Source organism: Oratosquilla oratoria, chromosome 42, assembly GCF_046742065.1.
Source record: "Oratosquilla oratoria isolate Oo_2021 chromosome 42, ASM4674206v1, whole genome shotgun sequence".
Taxonomy (NCBI): domain Eukaryota; kingdom Metazoa; phylum Arthropoda; class Malacostraca; order Stomatopoda; family Squillidae; genus Oratosquilla; species Oratosquilla oratoria.
Genome location: NC_134818.1, coordinates 14,285,902 through 14,306,680, shown reverse-complemented (window position 1 = coordinate 14,306,680; position 20,779 = coordinate 14,285,902). Strand labels below are relative to the sequence as shown.

At 39.2% G+C, this 20,779-nt stretch overlaps 2 protein-coding genes across 2 annotated transcripts in view; both read right to left on the bottom strand.

Annotated features, from left to right (window-relative positions):
• Positions 1-437: 437 nt before the first annotated feature.
• LOC143021741 (uncharacterized) lies at positions 438-3,201 on the bottom strand. The gene is made up of 2 exons (XM_076179434.1): positions 2,991-3,201; positions 438-807 (listed from the first exon to the last, which is right to left on the bottom strand). The coding sequence occupies exons 1-2, from the start codon at positions 3,067-3,069 to the stop codon at positions 689-691; spliced, it is 198 nt and encodes a 65-aa protein (XP_076035549.1). The 5' UTR covers positions 3,070-3,201; the 3' UTR covers positions 438-688.
• Positions 3,202-3,322: 121 nt separating this feature from the next.
• The window catches only part of LOC143021543 (sulfotransferase 1C1-like), a 34,601-nt gene continuing 17,144 nt past the window's right edge, over positions 3,323-20,779 (bottom strand). Inside the window, exons 2-6 of the mRNA XM_076179144.1 lie at positions 14,473-14,662; positions 12,654-12,799; positions 12,017-12,209; positions 9,389-9,515; positions 3,323-3,537 (exon numbers count right to left, since the gene is read on the bottom strand). Coding sequence (XP_076035259.1) covers positions 3,323-3,537; positions 9,389-9,515; positions 12,017-12,209; positions 12,654-12,799; positions 14,473-14,649 — 858 coding nt within the window. The 5' untranslated portion in view covers positions 14,650-14,662. The remainder of the gene's footprint in view (positions 3,538-9,388; positions 9,516-12,016; positions 12,210-12,653; positions 12,800-14,472; positions 14,663-20,779) is intronic.

Sequence of the window (20,779 nt, the reverse complement as noted above, 5' to 3'; positions counted from 1 at the left end):
TAAAACAACCAATATTTTCACTGCTCGCTACAAGGTTACTAAACCTATTCCATTCATTAACTACTATGTTGGTAAACCAGTTCTACCTCTACTTTCATTGAGTTCTGTCCACCATCACGTTTTGGAATTGTATAGTCTTTCATGTGACGTGTGCCCAAGCGATTTAAACTTTGTTTCATTGACATCTTCATTAGGTTCATCATTGTGTCATATCCGCCATCTGCTTTCATTACCATAAAAAATTTGGGAGATAGTGTAGCTTCTATCTTACCAGGCCATTTCAGAATGTAGTTCCTACCATTCTATTCAGATTGTAACTTATATCCTACTATGCTGTTCAAAACATAGCATGTATCCTACAAATTTTCTAAGTCAGAAAAGGCGAAAAAATACTCGTGTAGAAAAAACAAATATTTAATGATCTTCACATTAAAAAGTAAAGATATTTTTGTTAAAATATAAATGTAAAACAGCGCGAATGTCATTGAACAGTTCTAGAAAAAGATTAGAATTAAGCAGCTTAGAAAACTTAGAAACTTGGAAAAGGAGCCAAAAGGATGCCGTCACAGCGGAAAAAAGACTCAAAATTAGTTGTCAACTTTGGAGTACTATACACTAATACAGGTACGAATAACAACCCGGCGAGTTTAGTCAATCGAGAGATGGCTCCATACTGAAGGTGGGGAGGTCACTCTCTCCTCATATGCTTGAACTTGAGGTTCATCCCTTTCAGTCCCGACTCCATCCACATCATGATCTTCCTCTCTTGTTCTGGAGTTAACAAGACTTTCCAGTCTCCTGATTCACCTGGAAAGAGTAAATGAATAGATGAATATATGAGGTTAGAAGTAGGAAATAAAGAAAAGTAAAACGTAAAACATGCTAAATGTCATGAGCAAAAAGTTTGACCTGCTCAGAATTCTTCAGGATTTTTGTATTTATTCAAGAAAATTACCAAACTGTAAGCTAAATGTTTCATAGGAAAATATATCACATTCGACAATAAAGAAAATATTTACATTGTGAGATGGGTTTGGTGTACCTGTCAGTAACATTCAGCAACCCTCACACCTGAGTTGGGTGTTTCTCAAGTGAGCGTTTGCTTCACAGGAAACAGAATTTAACATTCATGGTGCCATCTTTGGACTTGTGAAATTCCCAGACCTACCCAAAGGATTTCACAAAGGTGAATAGAATTGTCAGGTGGCAGTAGTGTCGGAGAGAAGTGCAGGATTCAGACCCACAATTAAGTAAATGCGAGACCAGCACGCTTTCGGTGATGCCACCAGTGTTCAACCGATACGGAAGATGTTAGATATGAGGAAAATGACTCGCAGCATTGCCTTCACACTCACACTCACAGACAAACAAGGAAACAGTACTAGATTATAGGCTAGTATCATTAAGTAGCACAATAGTAAAAATTATGTGAAAGGATTGTGAAAGATCGATGGACCAAATATCTTGAAAAGATGAACATTCTGACAAACAGTTCGGCTTCAGATCTGGAAGGTCATATGTGTCGAACCTTTTAAACACTCGGGAGTGATTGATATGCTGCAAGAGAGAAAGGGGTGAGTGGACTGCTTGTACCTGGACCTAGAAAAAGTATTTGATAAAGTACTTCACAGTCGACTTTTAAGGAAATTGGAGCATGTTGGAGGACTGAGAGGCAAATTATTAGAATGGATTAAATACTTTTTAAAGGAAAGATACATGAAGACAGTAGTAAAGGACAAGATGTCAAGGTGGAGAGCAGTAACGAGCGGAGTACCACAGGGTTCAGTGCTTGCACCAATGATGTTTCTTGTGGATGTTAATGACGACATGATGGAAGGAACAACAAGCTATGCCAACATGTTTGCACATGATGCAAAAATCATGAGAAGAGTGAAAAATGAGGACGGTAGAATGTTGCAAAAAGATCTAGAGCCAAGAAAGGGAAATAAAGCCCAATACCAAAAAATGCAAAGTACTGGAAATGGGCAATAGTGGCAAAAGGCCATCCTTAGAATATTCTTTGGAAAGTGAACACATTACAAAAGCAAAATAGGAGAAAGGCTTGGGAGTCTTGATAAAAGATAACCTGTCACCTGACAAATATACCATCAGGATTGTGGGAGCGACATACGGACTTCTACAGAAGATTAAAGTGGCGTTCCATTTTATAGATAGAGATTATGAAAAAATCATCGAAACCCTGATACGTTCAAGACTGGAATATACGCCAGTAGAATGATCCCCACACAGAGTGAAGGATATAAGCAAGATTGAGAGAATACAAAGGTCAGCAACCAAACTGGTCCCCAGCTTGGCAGATAAACCATATGAGGAAAGACTAAAAGCACTGGGTCTACCAACTTTGAAAGATCGAAGAGGAAGAGGTGACATGATTACAGCGTTCAGGTCACTAATGTGACCAGGTTGCATTGATAGAAGACATCTCCTGGTTAAAGATGGGAGGGCTTTAAAAAGTCATGGAAGTGAATTAAGAAAGACCACATGATGAAAGGATGTGCAGAATTACAGTTTTCCTTATAGATGTATATGTGGAATAGTTTAGGTGATATAGCCCAAACTCAAATAATACACGAGTTCAAATCTAAATATGATTTCAAATCTAAATATGATAACTGGAAATTAAAAAAACATATTAGGTTTGAACCATACATAAATTTGAGTCTAGGTATGTTAGAAAATTGGAGAACAGGAGGCAGGACCCCTGTCCTGTATACTACAATTAGGTAAATACATACACAAATAAAGGTGATTGAATCGGTTTAACGTCCCAAATCTCCCCCTATCAGGAGGCTAGAAGGACTTTGTATGAACCATGCCCTTGGTCCAACTCGCTGGCGGCAGTGTTTGAAATGCCGCCGCAAGGAGCGACACACTAATCTGCTCGGCCATTGAGCATCCTGAAGGTAAATATATAAATAAATAAAACTTGAGGGCGGACCGCTGAGGGCCTCGAGGTGTTGGTACTCGACCTTTCCTGAAGAATCCTCCAGTTTCCTTGGCAACCTCCTGCCTCGTCGGCACCAGAGTTTCAGTATCTCTTGATTTCATTGCCGAGAATGATGTGTAGTCGATGATCTGTTGGTTTATAGAGCCTTGGTCAGTCGGAAGTTTTCTTCCAATGAACTTGGAGGCTCATACTGAATTGCCTTTTAATATATAGATTTTTTTTTCTTGTTCTCATTCGTTAAGGGTTTCAGATATTTTTTTTCAGTTCTTAAATTTTGAGATAAATTTTAATTGTTGATTAAGACATTTCTTTTGTTTATATATTTCTTAAATTTTGGTATACTTCGTACATGATTCAAATTGTCAATAAACCATAATAACGGCATTTTTCTAGATGCCTTATCTTTCTAATCTTATCTTCGGATAGTCCAGTCTCTAGAAACGCATCCAACTTCTTCAGTTCGGTCAACGGATCCTCCTTCAAGTCCTCGTAGAACACGAAATGGAAGTTCTTGTGGTCCTTCTTCGCCCAGGCCTCCTTCAGGTGCTGGAGGTAAGGGCCTGGAATCACTGGAAAACATATTCACGTTACACAGGATGTATATACAATATGTATGTATATTGTGTATTGTGTATGCATATATGTATTCATGTGTGTATTGTGAATGCATGTACGTGTGTATATGTATGAATGTATGTATTTGTTTATGTGTGCATTCATGTACGTATATGTACGCACGTACGTGTATGTATACACACATTAGGGAAAGACGCGGAGGCATATAATAGCTTTGCAAAATATTGAATAGAATTTGTATGTGTATGTATATAGGTGTAAAAGGCTGGTAGATAAAGGTAGACAAGTAAGGTAGATAGAGGGGGTAGGTGGTGAAAATTCAAACAATAGCCGCGAAGGAGTTGCATAATCTCACTCCTCGTCTAAAGTTTATAAAAAAAAAAACCCGCAAGGGAACAGATTTTAATGCTGAGGTAACAATATGTAAACTAAGTCATTCATACATCGATATCGTGATTGCTTGTGTAAGTAGTATTGCTTCAGACATTGTAACAGTCTGATTGGAGAAAGGGTGTAGGAGAACAATTTATTGGTTCACGGGAGTTAGGTCACGCCCTTGAGGGAGGCACTTGATTTTAACAGTAAAAATCATTGAACTAAGAAACTCGTGATGTCGGTGCAGAGATGGCGTAGGGAGTGGATTGAGGATCTCAGTGGGGAGTCCCTTGGTGCAAATTGACAAGCCAAGTGTAATATTATTCGGGAAGAAAAGAAGAAAAAAATAATACCTCAGTTTAATTCACCCCATAAAGAAACATTACTTATTTCCTACAGAAAGATATGGAAAGAAAGTTGAAAGTGAGAGAAGAAATACAAAACCATAGAAGGGAACAGTAAAAACAGAATTAAACCAGTAATTACGGAGAGACGGAGGTAAAATAGGTGTATATTTACATATTAAGTATTTTTATATCTTTATGCTTTTATATATTCATATATTGCATCTACATACACATACACACACATGAAGAAAGATTGTCAAAACTAGAACTACAGACTCTGGAACAAAGAAAAGAAAGAGGTGACCTGTTGACCATCTACAGAATTACGAGAGGTGGAAATCATTGATAGAGATAACTTAATAAATTGGGATGAGAAAAACACAAGAGAACATGGGAGGAAACTCAAAAAGGACAGTTATAGAAGAGACTTAAAAAAAACGGCTTATCTTTCTCCACAGAGTGGTGGATGTATGGAACATACTAGACGAAACAATAGCGTGTGTAAAAACAATGCAAGAATTTAAGAGCAAATTAGATATGGCGAGACACAGACGGGACACCACGAGCGTAGCTCCCCTTCCCGTAAGATACAGTTACACTGCACAGTTCGACGGTGCAGTGGTAGCATTCGCAACCGATAATACAGCAGTCCGAGTTCAAATCCCGCCCAGGGCTGAAATAATTTCAGTATCGCTGCGCTGCAATTATGTACTTCAATTCACGTGGGCAAAGATTTGTGTGTATTTACCTAGTTGTATTTTACGGGAAGGGGAGCTATGCTCGTAGTGTCCCGTCTTCATATGTCGTTTTATCTAGACTGTTTTTAAATTTGTGTATCGTTTTTGCACACACCACATTTTCATCTAACTTGTTCCAAATGTCTATTACCCTGTGGGAGAAGCTGTTCTTTTTCAGGTCTCTTCTATAACTGTTTTTCTTTATTTTCTTTCCGTGTCCTCTTGTATTTCTACTATTCCATTTTATTAGATCCTCTCTATCAATAGTTTCTATGCCTTTCATGATTCTATAAATAGTTATCAAGTCTCCTCTCTCTCTTCTTTGCTCTAATGTCTGTAGCTCAAGTTTTGCTAGTCTCTCTTCATATGATAGTTTTGAGAGTGTTGGTGCCAATTTTGTAATTGCTCTTTGTATTCTTTCAAGTTTTGTTATACATTTTTTTGTACTTGGTGACCACGTCGTCGCTGCATACTCCAATCTTGGTCTTATAAAAGTGACTAGTATTTTCTTCACCATTTCTTCGTCCATGTATGTAAATGCCATTTTGATTGTTCTTATCAAATTATAAGTTTCTCAATTTTTTTTTACATGTTTCTCAGGGGACATATTATTCATAACAATGACTCCCAGGTCCTTCTCATTTTCTACTTTTTTAATTTCTTCCTCTCCCAATTTATATGATCCCACTATTCTTTTTTTGCTTCTTCCAAATTCCATTATATTACACTTCTTATTAAATTCCATCTCCCACTTCCTACTCTATTCCCATACTTTATTGAGATCACTCTCCAGCGACTTTTTTCAACAATTTTGCATCGTCTGCAAAGAAGCTCATATAACTTTCAATTCCTTTATCCATATCATTAATATATATAACAAACATTATTGGGGCCAGAACTGTTCCTTATGGAACTACACTAATCACTTAATTCCAATTAGAGTGTTTGTCTCATATCACCACTCTCATTTTTCTTTCATGCAAGAAGTCTTCCATCCACTCCAGCAGTTTGCCCTGTATTCCTCCTGTAGTTTCTAATTTCTTTAGCAATTTCTTATGTAACACCTTATCAAAAGCTTTTTTCAGGTCTAGAAATGCACAATCAACCCATCCATCTCTTTCTTGTATTACATCTATCAGCCTTGAATAGAAACACATTAAGTTTGTGACACATGATCGTCCTTGTCTAAATTCAAATTGCCTTGGGTTTAGTACATTGTTTTTGTTTTGTTTTTGTTTTTCCCAAATGCCTTACCCATCTAATTTTGATAATTCTTTCACAAATTTTAGCTATCGTACTTGTAAGAGAGACCGGTCTATAGTTAGTAGGGTCTTCCTTGTGTCCCCCTTTATATATTGGTACTGTATTTGCTCTTTTCCAATGTTTTGGAACCTTTCCTTCTTTCAATGAACTGCTTATTAGACTATGTATTTTGTCTGTAAGTTCATTCCTGCATTCTCTCAAAATCCAGTTTGCCATTTTATCTGGTTCATGCGATTTTCTGACATCGAGATTACTCAAGTGATTCATTATTTCATTCCTTGTTACTTCCATTTCTTTCATAGGGGGGACTTTCTCCTCCCTCTCCTCCCACTCGATATCTCTAAGTTGTATATTCTCCCCCGTAAACACATAATTTCTGCCATTTCTATTTCCTCTGTGTATTCAACTCCTTGTCGTAGTTTCTCTAATTCTTGTTTGTTTTTCAGTTTGTTGTTTACAAATCTATAAAATAGTTTTGGTTGGTCTTTACATTTTTCTATGACCTCTTTTTTTTATTTTCTCTTTTCTACTCTGCACACTTGTACATATTGATATCTATAGCTAGTATATATTTTCCATTTTTCAGGTCTTTTGTCTTTTTTCCATTTTATCCAAGCTTTATCCCTTTTGTCTTTTAACTCCCTACATCTTTTGTTGTACCAACACTTTACATATCCTTTTTCTTGTTTTTTGTCTTGGAACATGCTTTTCCACTCCTTTATAATTTTTTGTCAAAATATTCCATTTCTCTTCTACTGTTGTTTCCTCCTTGTGCATCCTTTCCCAGTCTGCTTTTTGAAAGAATTTTATTATTTTATAATATATATATATATATATATATATATATATATATATATATATATATATATATACACATCAATCTTTCCTTTCTATATTGTTCGTTTTTTTTCATGTATTTTTCCTCATTTAGTTCCAGTTCAACCAATATGTTGTCACTTTTACTTATTGGTGTCGTATATTCAATCTTGTCCACTATTTCGGGTTCTGATGTAATTATTAGGTCCAGTCTCGATGGTTCTTCCTCATTTCTATACCTAGTATTCTCTTGTATCCATTGTGTCATTGTATGTTCTACAATCATATCAAGTAGTACATTTCCCCATAGGTCCTCTCCAGTCTTCACTGTCATCTCTTCCCAGTAGATTTTTTTTTCTTACAATTAAAGTCACCCATTATAACTATTCTTCCTCCATCTTCCATTATCTTATTTAGTGTTATTCTTGTGTCTTCTAACATATTTTTGTGTTCTCTCTCTTCCCATGAAGCCGCTTTAGGAGGCACATAATTTACCACAAACTTCCTGCTCTTCCCATCCCTGCCCTCAACTCCCATCATAATCATCTCTACTCTATTCTTTCCATATGTGACACTCCTCACATTTATATCCTTCTTAGTCAGGAACATAACTCCACCCCCTTGTTTTACCTCTCTGTTTCTAATCCAACAATTATATGCACCATCTCTTACACTGTTAGTGGACCTTTCAATTTTGTCTCTACAATTCCCATTATGTCCGGTTCTTTTTCCTTCAGGTAATCATTCAGTTCGTTCAAGCCTGTTATTAAGCCATCTATATTTGTGTAAGACACTTTTAATTTTCTGCTACTTCCATTGTGTTTTCTGTTTCCCTTCTGTTTTTTCCTTCCATGAACCATTTCCTCACTTTCATATCCACTACTCTCCAATAGAATTTCTCTTTGTCTGACTCTGTTCTTTTCTCGTTTTTTCCTTAGCTTCTAGTCTTTTTGTTTTCTCGTCCTGTCTTTCCTCTTTATTCATCTCTCTTTTTATCCATACCTGTTTATATTGATCACTGTCTGCTAGTTTCCCTGTTTTTGCTAAGATATTCTCTGCTGTCATTTGTGACCTGAATTTAACCTTAATTGGTCTGGTCTTATCTGTATTGTATTTCCCTATTCTATATATTTCTTCAATTTCTTTCCCTGTTTCTTGTTCATCCTCTTGAACTACTTCTAATATCTTGTTTACCTTTTCCTTCTCCTCTTTTACTCTTGTAGTCCTATTTGGATTATGCTTCTCTTCCATCCCTAATATAATTATACATTTCTTTTTATCCGCTAAGTCTCTTACTATATTCTCCTTCTCCCTCATCACTTTAATAACTGTATCCTTAGTTTGTTCTTTCATCTGTTGTTTTACTATATCTCTAAATTCAATTTTGTTGTTCTCTTGGACTTTTCTCCAACCCTGTACCTCTTTTACTATGGACTCTTTATTCTCTTTATTATTATTCCTAATTCCCCATTTTCATCCTTTACTTCCTTTAACTGTCTTTTTAATTCTTCTATTTCTTTATTTAGTTTTTGGTTCTCCTTCTTTAGTTCTTCCAATTTATCAACTCTTTGTGTAATCCGTGTAAGTTGATTGAACCTAACCTCCCAGTATTCGTTCATTTTCTCTAGTTTTTTCTCTAGACTTGCTAATCGGGGGAGGCTGGCCTTCCTTCCCTCATTAAATCCATGGAAATTATTATCTCCACTTTTTATTGCGTTGTTCTTATCTAAATTTCTAATTTTCATGCCTTTACTGATATTTTCGACTTCACCTGCGTCGTCTGCAGCCCTTTCGTTTACATTCCTTTTGACGTCCGGGGGAGCCCGTTTGTCTCCTTCGAAATTTTCTTCCATTTTCCTCACTAATCCCTTCCCTTCTCCTTTTTCTTCACCTACCCACTACACCACGAGCTTTCCCCTTCCCTATTAATACAACACAGGTACTCCCTCGTCGTTGAAATCTACGAAAATTTCGTGTTTTTTTTCCGGAGTTCCAATCGTCGCTCTCCCTGCCGCGCGCGCGCGTGCGTGTGTGTGTGTGTAAGGTTATAGCATTATCCACAGATCAGTCATTATGAGCTCTGAACTCTCATCCGGGAGGGTAATAGCTGTCAATTACGAGTCCAACATGTGATCCAAGACCATGTTGAGTCACACACATACATACACACACACACACATACACACACACACACACACACACACACACACACACACACACACACACACACACACACACACACACACACACAGAGAGAGAGAGAGAGAGAGAGAGAGAGAGAAACCATCACATCAACTTCATCTTACATTTGTCCTGGATGAAGAGGTCCACAAACTGATCCAAGGTTCCTCTGAAGTCTCGGACGATGAAGTGGCGACAGTGGTGGAAGAAGGAGATACAGACATCCAGAGGATTGCGAGCCACGTACAACACCTTTGGGCAATGCAAATGTATACAGTTACAAAAGGCTCGACAGTGCAGTGGTGACAGGCTTGGCCACTAATTAAATGATTCGAGTTCGAGCCCTGACCAGGGCTGAAAAATTCAGCATTGCTGCACTGCAAGCCGGCACTCCAACTCTGGTGGCAAGGAGTTGCGTATGTATTTATCTAATTGTAGTAAACAGGAAAGGAGCAATGTTCGTTGGGTCGTGTCTCCTATTCCCTAATTTTCTAGCATACCTAGACTCAAATTCATGTATGGTTCCAACTTAATCTATATCTTTGATTTCCAGTAATCATATTTAGAATTGAACTCATGTATTGTTTGAGCTTGGGCAATATCACCTAAGCTATTCCACATATCTAAACATCTATAAGGAAAACTGCATTTCTTCACATCCTTTCGACACGTGGTCTTGATTTATTTTCATGACCTCTTAAAGCCCTCCATTCTTTAACCATAATATCTCTTCTATCAATGAAATCTATCCCCTTTAATGACCTGAATACTGTAATCATGTCACCTCTTTCTCTTCGATCTTTCAAAGTTAGCACACCCAGTGCTTTTAGTCTGCCAGGCTGGGGACCAATTTCGTTGCTGCCATTTGTATTCTCTCAAATTTGCTTATGTCTCTCACTGTGGGGACCATACTACTGACACATATTCTAGTCTTGGTCATATCACGGTTTCGATGTGTGTGTTAGGAGGGAGAAATCGTGAATGTGTTTTGTCAAGGGCTGAAGCCATGTAGTGGTGGTGAGGAGCCTACGCCACGAGGCGCGTGGCTGCGGCCAAAGCCAATACCTCTACCCTGTGATGCACACTAAGGACAGGTAATAGTCACTGCTGGGAATCAGGAAGGAGTGCAAGATTCGAACCCACAACTAAGTGAAAGTGAGACCAACATGTTTCCGATTACGCCACCAGCGCATGGAGCCAAGAATGGGAAATGAAGTTCAATACCAAAAAATGCAAAGTACTGGAAATGAGCAATAGTTGCAAAAGGCCATCATTAAAATATTCATTGGGAAGCGAACACATTACAAAAATCTTGATAAAAGACAACCTGTCACCTGACAGATATATCATCAGGATTGTGGAAGAAACATATGGGCTACTACAAAAGATTAAAGTGGCGTTCCATTACATGGATGAAGAGAAGATGAAAAAAATCATCGAAACCCTGATACGTCCAAGACTGGAATATACATCAGTAGCATGGTCTCCACACGGAGTGAAGGATATAAGTAAGATAGAGAATACAAAGGGCAGCAACCAAACTGGTCTCCAGCCTGGCAGATAAACTATATGAAGAGAGACTAAAAGCACTGGGTCTACCAACTTTGAAAGATCAAAGAGGAAGAGGTGACATGATTACAGTTTCCAGGTTACTAATTTGGACAGATTGCATTGATAGAAGAGATTTCCTGATTAAAGATGGGAGGGCTTTAAGAGGTCATGGAAGTAGATCGAGAAAGACCACATGTTAAAATGATGTGAAGAAATATAGTTTTCCACATAGATGTGGAATAGCTAAGGTGATATAGCCCAAGCTCAAACAATACATGAGTTCAAATCTAAATATGATAATTGGAAATCAAATATATAGATTAAGTTGAAACCATATATGAATCTGAGCCTATGTTAGAAAATTAGGAGACAAGACCCAACGAACATTGTTCCTCTCCTGTATACTACAATTAAGTAAATATAAATATAAACACACAAAAATACATATATACATATTTCACACTATTGTTTCGTATTGGGATACTGACTGCATAGTTATTCATTGTTTTAAAGAACTTAAGTTCCACCTCTCAGTGCATTATTTTAAACCCCCAATGACATCCATCATTATTTTAACAAACATGCTACCAAATCATCTCTATTGTAATTTTCACATGTCAGTATTCAAATTTATCCGAGATCGATTTCGAAGGCACTGGCGAAACAGTGAAGTTTTCTGAGAATGAGCACATTGGAAATGTTTTGGATCTAATCAAACTTACGATCCACCCTGTGCTCTGTCAACGTTAGGAAGTGACCATACTTTCACTAGGTGTCGATAAGAAAACAGGAAAAATAAAGTATACTTATAAAGGAGGTAGCCAGCCAAGGCATGCATCCACCCCAACCCATTCCACTTCCATCCATCACTCATTTGTTTCCTTCTCATCTTAGCTTCTCGTGGATGAAGTATTATCCCTGTCTTCTGCCCACTACTCAAGTCAGAAACAATGCAGCAAGACACAGTACATCCACAGCAGAACTACTTTACTTACTCAGCTACCCTCCCTAGTCGTCCCCTCATGCGAGAAATAGAGATGTGGATAAAGATAAACTATTAGACAGCAAAAAATAAGAAGACTTTGTTTATCCCGTGGCCCAGCAGTAACTGGCAACGGTCTGGGGATATTTCCGTGAAGACACCGTAACTTGTAACCTAGCAAAACGGATGATGGATGATGATTTTATCACAGCGCATTTACCTTACAAGTCTCCAGAAGATCTTCCGGGAAGAGAGACAGCGAAAGATGAGTCTTCATCGAGCGAGGATCTGGGGAGCCTTCAGCAAGGGAGAAGAACATGTTTTTCGTGTCTTCCCGCTGCGGGAACGCCTTCCTGAAGGCCTTCCCGCTGCGGGAACGCCTTCCTGAAGGCTTGGGGGACGGGATGGTCTTCCTCAAAGGGAGGGTGGTACCGGGACAAAGTGTAGGTGTCTGCCCTGTTGGAACATGTTCGTGTGAGTGTGTGATGTAGAAGACAAGTAAAGTAAGCACAAAGCAATAGGAACACCTCCATTCTTCTCAAGCTCACAAACCAGGACCTCTCCACTCAAAATAATAATAATGATAATAATAAATGAATAGATAGATAAATGAAAATGTGGAGATTAGGGTCTCTCCACTCGTAAAAAGAATGACGATTACTTTTTTAACTTCTACTACCCCTCCAATCTGCAACCCTTTTCTTCACCTTGTCCATGACTTTACCACTTCGGTGCAATATTGTACACAAGGATAGAAGCGCTGGCCACTAAAGAAAAACTCATGGACAGCAGTTGACCCCATAAATACGAGTCCCCGAGGATCACTGAACCGATCCATATCCCTTCAAGGAACTTACTCAAGGAAAGGACTTCTGAAGATGACTTGGTCATTGGCCTCTGGGTGGTCGAGGTCCGGGTTGTTCCTCATGGTCCACACGATCTCCTGAGCCCATGTCGTGCCACACTTCGGATAAGCCATGATGATGAGGTCACTGGGTCGGTACTGTAATGGAATAGACGAGTTTTTTTTTTTCTTTCTTTCTTTCTTTCTTTCTTTGGGGGGGATGGAATAATCTCTGCGTCTATCTGTTTCTCTTTTACTGGATATGTCTGCGTCTGTCTGTATTCATTACGTATCCATTATAGTCTATCAAACTACAAAAATTGGTCAAGGCATCGCCTGATAACTGTCGCATGACGGTAGTACATAATACCGTATCGACATCACCTGTTGTCACATAAGCTATGACATTACCAATGGCGACTCTGTTTCGCCATGCATGAATGTAAGTGTCAAGTTGGCACATGCCTTCTAAGCCTAGCCTCCGGGGAGCCCATGCAACGATGAAAGTGTGCAGGCGCGCAGTTAGTCCGTCTGTAACTTGCGCGGCTCCAAGACAGAGTTCTCGCAAATGTTATTATTGGTTAATATACTTATACTTTTAATAGAACTCTGGGTTTTACTAACCAATGGATTATAACTGTAGCTTACCAGCTACATATGGTGGCAGTAAACTAAACCAAGTGATCCGAAGAAACTTAGGAGTGCTAGTGATCTACTTATGACATTCAGCCAACCTACTCACAACTCCGCGACTATGTGAACGTTCACTAGTACATAATGTAGTGAATATTACAACACCACCAATAGACAGTGCAACATAACCAACACCAAAGATCTCAAATTATCAATCGGCAAATCCACCTCACGATTTCAGCCATTTGCTAAAGGACCCAAGCACATCATGCTGGCGTCACCACAAGGTAAGATAGCCAGATGTCATACTCTGATCTTAGAGTTCAACTCTTCGATAGAATATATGAAAGGAGAGCAAATGTAGTTGCTGACGCCCTCAACAGGGAACACATGTATCATCACAGTTCCACTTCATGCATCTCCCCAGAGGAGGGATCCCATTTGGACTCCCATTATATATGTCCTTGAGTCAGGAGACAATATGAGCTCCGAACCCCCTGTACCTATACAGGACCTACTCTTAGGAAATTATTTTCATATCAGGACAACGTTGAATAATAACAGACGGATAGCCCCTCCAAGATACAACGGATTTTATTTGCACAACAGCCCCATCGCTGGCCACTCTGGCAGAGACAAATACCTAGCTAACACCAGAAGAGCCTACTTCTGGCCGAAAATGAGAAAGGACATCATAGAGTATGTAGAACAATGTACTACATGCATTCAACTTCGCGGCCAAATAGCAAGCCCACTCTCCATTCAAGAACTTCAATAGTCCCACGTTTCTCCCCAGTGAGATCTGGGAGAGGGCCCAAGGACCGTTACCAGAAGCTATGGGGCTTCAGGCACCCACTCAGTCAAACCTGGGACAACAAGTTGGATCTTGACCAAAATGTTTTAGAATTTTTTGCACCGGTGGTCGACCAAAACATCGGTTCTCGAAAAAAGGGAGACTTTTTGGCCCGGTAGTCGACCAAAATATCGTTTCTCGACCAACCCGAATGGAGAAAATAGAAAACAGGGACGAAATTCATAGCTTTGTGGAGAAACATCACCTTGATAATGCTGTACCCAGCAGATCAGTATACTTGTTTCGGTCCTCGACCAAATCGGTTCTGGAACACTTTTCTAGAACGGATTGTGGTCGATAACCGAGGTTCAACTGTATAATTCTTATCATCCCTTGGTCGCCTTACTTTGTGTTCGTAGATGTTATCAACGAGGTTCAAGGAAGGCGTGTGCAGGAGCCACCGTCCGGGGTCGAGGCGCACCACGCCCTCAGAGCAACTCCTCATGAGGACCTCCAGTTGGGCCAACTCCTCCTCCTTCTCCAGGGGCACCGCTACGTGGCCGCTCTTCAACTTGGCACACATGGCATTCAAGGTCCTTGAGAAAAATTATGAATTAAAAACAGATGAATACCTGAACAGATAAGGAATAAGTTAATTACTGAATGAATTATTTAATAAACAAATGAATGTATAGGTTAATAAACAAATGTATATCATACCAGGTTTTTAGGAAAATATATGAACGAAGAAATAAATGAATAACTGCATAGATGAATAGATAAGTAAATTACTGAATAAATTAATGGATAGATCAATAAACAATAAATTAGTATATAATACTCATGTCCTCCCAGGTCTTTGAGAAAGTATACAAATGAAGAAACAGATGAATAACTGCATAGATAGACGAATAAGTAAATTATAGAATGAATAGATTAATAAACAAGTTAATGTCCTGCCAGGTCTTTGAAAAGGTAAATGAGCGAATAAACAAATAAAGAACAACTACATAGATAAAAGAAAAAGTAAATTAGTGAATGACTGGATGAATAGATAAGTAAACATATGAATGGTTAATACTTATGGCATGCAAGGTCTTTGAGAGAGTGTATAAATAAATACATAGATAAACGAATAAACAAGTAAGTGAATAAATGAACGAATAGATTAGTAGACAAATCAATATACAAATGAACTTAAAATTGAAGCAACATATAGATAGATGAATAAGATAAACAAATAGATGAACCTATATATGAATATGTGAATGGCATAAATAAATCAATATACAGATAAAAGAATAAACAAATACAGAAATTAATTATAATCTTATATGTCGGTACAGACGAAGGTGTAGGTTTGGTTGTAGATGCAGAGGTAATCTTGGACTATACTCGCACACATTGGAATTACTTATTCGTCTGTGCAACACCTGTTGGTCTCGCTATATGTTTCTGGCAACCCTCCGACTATTCCTGAGGGCTTGCTGAGTATTTTGTAGTTAGAACAGAATTGAACCAGGAGAATTAAAGCCAAGTACTCGCCTGAGTTTCCTTCACCACCAATTCCACTGTAGAGTAACACAACCTACATTCTGGTGGACAACGGTGGGATTATGACACTACTCTGACATCCTGATGGTCAGCTGAAGCACTACGACTACGACACTTAACCCTACATTTTTGGTGGCACACATGGGATTGCGAAGCGACACTTTAACTCTACAGCGTTGGACATCGAAGCAGCAGTACAACACTAATCCCTTCGAAGCACCTTCCAGCATTCCACTTACGAGCCAAAAGCACCGACGCTCTTCGCTGTTTCACCCACCTCAAAGCAACTATCGAAGCACCTTCCAGCTTCCACTTACGAGCCAAAAGCACCGATGCTCTTCGCTGTTTCGCCCACCTCAAGCAACTACAATACGAAGCCCTAGCTCTACGCTGACCCCTCTTAGCTGTTTTCTCCAACACGCACCACGCCCGCCGCTCCACCACGTCAACAGACGCATTCTCCAACATTACAAGTAAATCTCCACCAGAGCACGACGCCGCTCCACCACGTCAACATAGACGCATTCTCCATTATCACAAGGAAATTTCCATCAGAGGCATTTCTCCACCACCACGACGTCCGCCGCCTCCACCACGATAACACAGACGTTGGACTACCCTTCTCCACTACTGCACGAGTCGGACCATCTCTCCTCCTCCAACATTGCATCACGCTCCTCCTGATCATCTCTCTGCGCCAGAGATCGTCGTAGCATCTACGAGTCAACTCTCCCCCACTCGCCGCATCTAAGCTGCGCAAGAATATCCACTTCCATTTTCCTTATTCCATTTTATATTCCTACACATCTGGGTTACATGTTTTCTAACCCATTTCCCACAACCACTTACTAATTGATCACCCTGTTTTAAGCAGTGCATCCTTTCATCTCTTCTCGCCCCACTGCAGCCCCGTCACTCAACACCGTATTCCAGCATCACATTGAGTAAGTAGATATTTTTCCGTTCTCAGTGTCACCTCGGAGTAACACAATCTCCACACATATTTTTTCTTAATACATGAACGTGTCCAAAGCCCTCTCTGACTCGACAAACCGACCCTATACGCGAAGCCAAGCTACGTCCCCACCAACCACGTCCCCCCTTCTACTTTTAACTCTTCATACAATTTAACTCCTACCCACAACACCATGGCGACGCAAAACCTCATCACAGTTATTAAGGACGAGACAACTTTACCACTCTTTAACGGTAGGAACATTCCTGTACACACCTTCCTCACTGAAGTTAACTCAGAAATACTACGTAGGAATGTCACAGACGACAAAACAAAGATATCCATCTTAACATCCAAAATAGACAAGCATGACACTTTAGTTGATGTCATTCAGTCTGACTTGTTTGAGGAAACACATTCATTTGATACATTTGTAGAACAATTTAAAAAGTCATTTGCGGCTTTTGAGCCACTTGGAGCACTTTCCCCCTATACTCTCTTGCAAAAACTTACAATCATGGCCCACACACCACTAAAGAAAAGGCAGTCAAAATAGCTTCAGTATTTACGACCGAACTCAGAGAAAGTCTCAAAAACCCACACTGGGTCTCAGACAATACAATTTCAGATAACGTAGTCTCTTTCACTGCATATTTTCGCCTTCTCTCACAATTACACCCAGACACTCCAGAAAGCCAGCGCCATTGCATTCACACCAGGCGTCACATTAGGCGACTTCTCAAGGAAAGTCTCTGATACAGAACAAGTTATCACTCGAATACAAAATCAATCGGTACCCATAGCACCAACACACACAATAGCACAAGTCACACGGTCCCCCTCACATAACACGAGAGCACGACATACATCACGCACGCGACACCACTCAAGATAACGCTCTCCATCAAGAACACGAATGTTTTGTAAATACTACCACAAACCAGGACACCTTGTTAACACGTGTTATCACAGGTACCCGTCATAACCGAACCGATACTGCGAGCATCATGGCACTTTCATACGACTGATTATTGCCGTGTCCTCCTAACACGGAGACAGAACCCCTAGACACTCCTGCTAGACATTCACGTAACTCATCTCCTGCAAGACATTCACGTAACACATCTCCCTTATGACTACAGGATACAAAGACTCATTGCACACCCAAGACAGGTACTCCATACCAAGATATTTCATTTTCCACTCTACCGGTACACACCCTGGATATCCCAGACATGTCTTTAGATTCCTTAACTTTCAGTGCTAAGTCTAGTAACACCACATGTCTTCAGATTCCTTAACTTTCAATGCTAAGTCTAGTAACACCAAAGTGAAAATATTTCTGGACACGGGCTCCCCAGTTAACATCATGACACTACACAGTTTCCACATATTCCGCACTGAAACAAAACGTGTCACCATTTTGGAACCCCCCGACGTCAACCTTTGCAATGTGGATGGTGTACCCTTCCCAATCATTGGTAAATTCTCTCTAGACATTAGCTTCAAAGATGAGTGCCCAGCCCTTTCAGTTACCAACTACGTAGCTGATATCCTCATAGGCTTAACACTGATGAAGCAACATAATATCGTCATTTACCCTGACCAACATAGCATCATTTATGCTAATCATTTCGTCCCTGCTTTGGCATCAGCAAATTCCTACAAAGTCAACCACATCAACGTGGCCAAGCAGGCAAAACCTGATTTAATGCCAATTAATTCTAGCACAACTGCTCAAATTTACTCTGGTTCATCAACGAGAATGCACCAGCTCTTAACTCAGATGGCACCGACACACACACACATTCCCACGAATCTAACTCCTCCGTTCCACGACCAGCTGAACACTTGCTTTCCAAGCGAAACAAATGCACTAGCCACTCACGCATGTCAAAATCAGCGAAACTCAGGACAAGACGCAATGTAAATACCATTGATGTTTATATTGTTTACGAGTACATCTCTAATCACACCCCCACTTCGACGCTCTCCCCGAAACTCTGGAACCTATCATATCTTTGGACATCAGTCAAAAATAAAGTTAAAGCACTCAGTTTGCACAATCATACGGAGACCGTCTTGCAATCACAGAATCATACTACTCCTGCAATAGAGGACCATCAGCAATCCTCTCAACCAGAACCTCTAGTTACCCTTCCTGGCTATAATCTTAGAAATCGAGCAATAAATTCATAGAATGTATATTCTTGCCTAGGTGAATGGAAACAATATCTACTTTCCGCATGTTCATACTGTTGTTCATACCATTAAGCCTGTTTTCTTATATTCATGAATATTTTACAGTTACCACTATTCTTACACCATTTTGTGTACATGTCTTCATGCCCAGGTCCTGCAATCAGGCCTGGATAGCCATGTGTTTTATTTTCTTCTATCTCAGTAGCACCAATATCATTGGGGTCAGCGATAGATAGCAAACCGAGCCATCTTATCATCTACGTATTTAGCGTATGCAGTACTTCGATGCACACCCGCCCACGCACACATATGGTGTAGCGTGGTACTTTCAACGACAAGACTAGCGTTTCCCTAGGGACTTTCCATTGTTCGGTGACCAAGCTCACCGACCTTTCTTTGACAACAAAAGATTATCGGCGTCTCAGGTCAAGAGCTCTACTTTGAACAATAGCCGCAGCTGTGTCTCGGGTCAACAACTCCACCGTATCTGCCGATGTCTCAACCGACGCGACCCAGCCTTCCAAATTTCTTTCAACTGATGTGGCAACAGCCTCCTTATTTCATGAATTGGCAACCTTTGTAAATTTGTATACAGAATGTTTCTGACAACCCTCCGAGATTCCCTTAGGGCTTGCATTGTATTTTGTAGTTAGAACAGAATTGAACCAGGAGAATTAAAGCCAAGAGCTCCGCCTGAGTTTCCTTTATCACCAATTTCAATGTAGAGTAACACAACCTACATATATATATATATATATATATATATATATATACATATATATACATATATATATACATATATATTATATATATATATATATATATGTATATATATATATATATATATATATATATGTGTGTGTGTGTGTGTGTGTGTGTGTGTGTGTGTGTGTGTGTGTGTGTGTGTGTATTTACCTAGTTGTATTTTACGGGAAGGCGAGTTATGCTCGTGGTGTCCCGTCTTCTTATCTCATTTTATCTAAACTATTTTTAAATTCATGTATTGTTTTTGCACACACCACTTTCTCATCTAACTTGTTCCAACTGTCTATTACTCTGTGAGGAAAGCTGTTCTTTTTCAGATCTCTTCTATAGCTGTCTTTTTTTATTTTCTTTCCGTGTCTTCTATTTCTATCATCCCATTTTATCAGATTCTCTCTATCAGTAATTTCTATGCCTTTCATGATTCTGTAAATAGCTATCAAATCTCCTCTCTCTCTTCTTTGCTCTAGTGTCTGTAGTTAAGTTTTGCTACTCTCTCTTCATATGATAGTTTTGAGAATGTTGGTGCCAATTTTGTAATTGCTCTTTGTATTCTTTCAAGTTTTTTTTATACATTTTTTTTTTTGTACTTGGTGACCATATCGTTGCTGCATATTCCAGTCTTGGTCTTATCAGGGTGATTAGAATTTTCTTCACCATTTCTTCATCCAGGTATGTAAATGCCACTTTGGTTGTTCTTATTAAATTATAAGTTTCTCCAAAAATCTTATTTATATGTTTCTCAGGTGACACATTATTCATAACAATGACTTCCAGGTCCTTCTCATTTTCTACTTTTTTTTTTATTCCTTCTTCTCCCAATTTATATGCTCCTGTTATTCTGTTTTTGCTTTTTCCAAATTCCATTATACTACACTTTTTTGTATTGAACTTCATCTCCCACTTCCTACTTCATCCCTGTACTTTATTTAGATCACTCTGTAGTGATTCACAATCTTCTTCCGTGTTCACTCTTTTCAGTAGTTTTGCATCATCTGCAAAGAAGCTCATATAACTTTCAATTTCTTCATCCATATCATTAATATATATAGCAAACATTATTGGGGCCAGAACTGTTCCTTGTGGAACACCGCTTATTACTTCATCCCATTTTGAGTGTTTGTCTCTTATCACTACTCTCATTTTTCTTTCTTGCAAAAAGTCTTCCATCCAATTAAGCAGTTTGCCCTGTATTCCTCCTTCAGTTTCTAATTTCTTAACCAACTTCTTATGTGGTACT

Excerpts from the sequence above, each read along its gene's own strand:
- LOC143021741 (XM_076179434.1), bottom strand. The coding sequence starts at position 3,069 with ATGAAATCAAGAGATACTGAAACTCTGGTGCCGACGAGGCAGGAGGTT. Across the intron at positions 808-2,990 it reads TGGAGGATTCTTCAGGAAAG|GTGAATCAGGAGACTGGAAA; the intron begins GTCGAGTACCAA and ends TACTCTTTCCAG.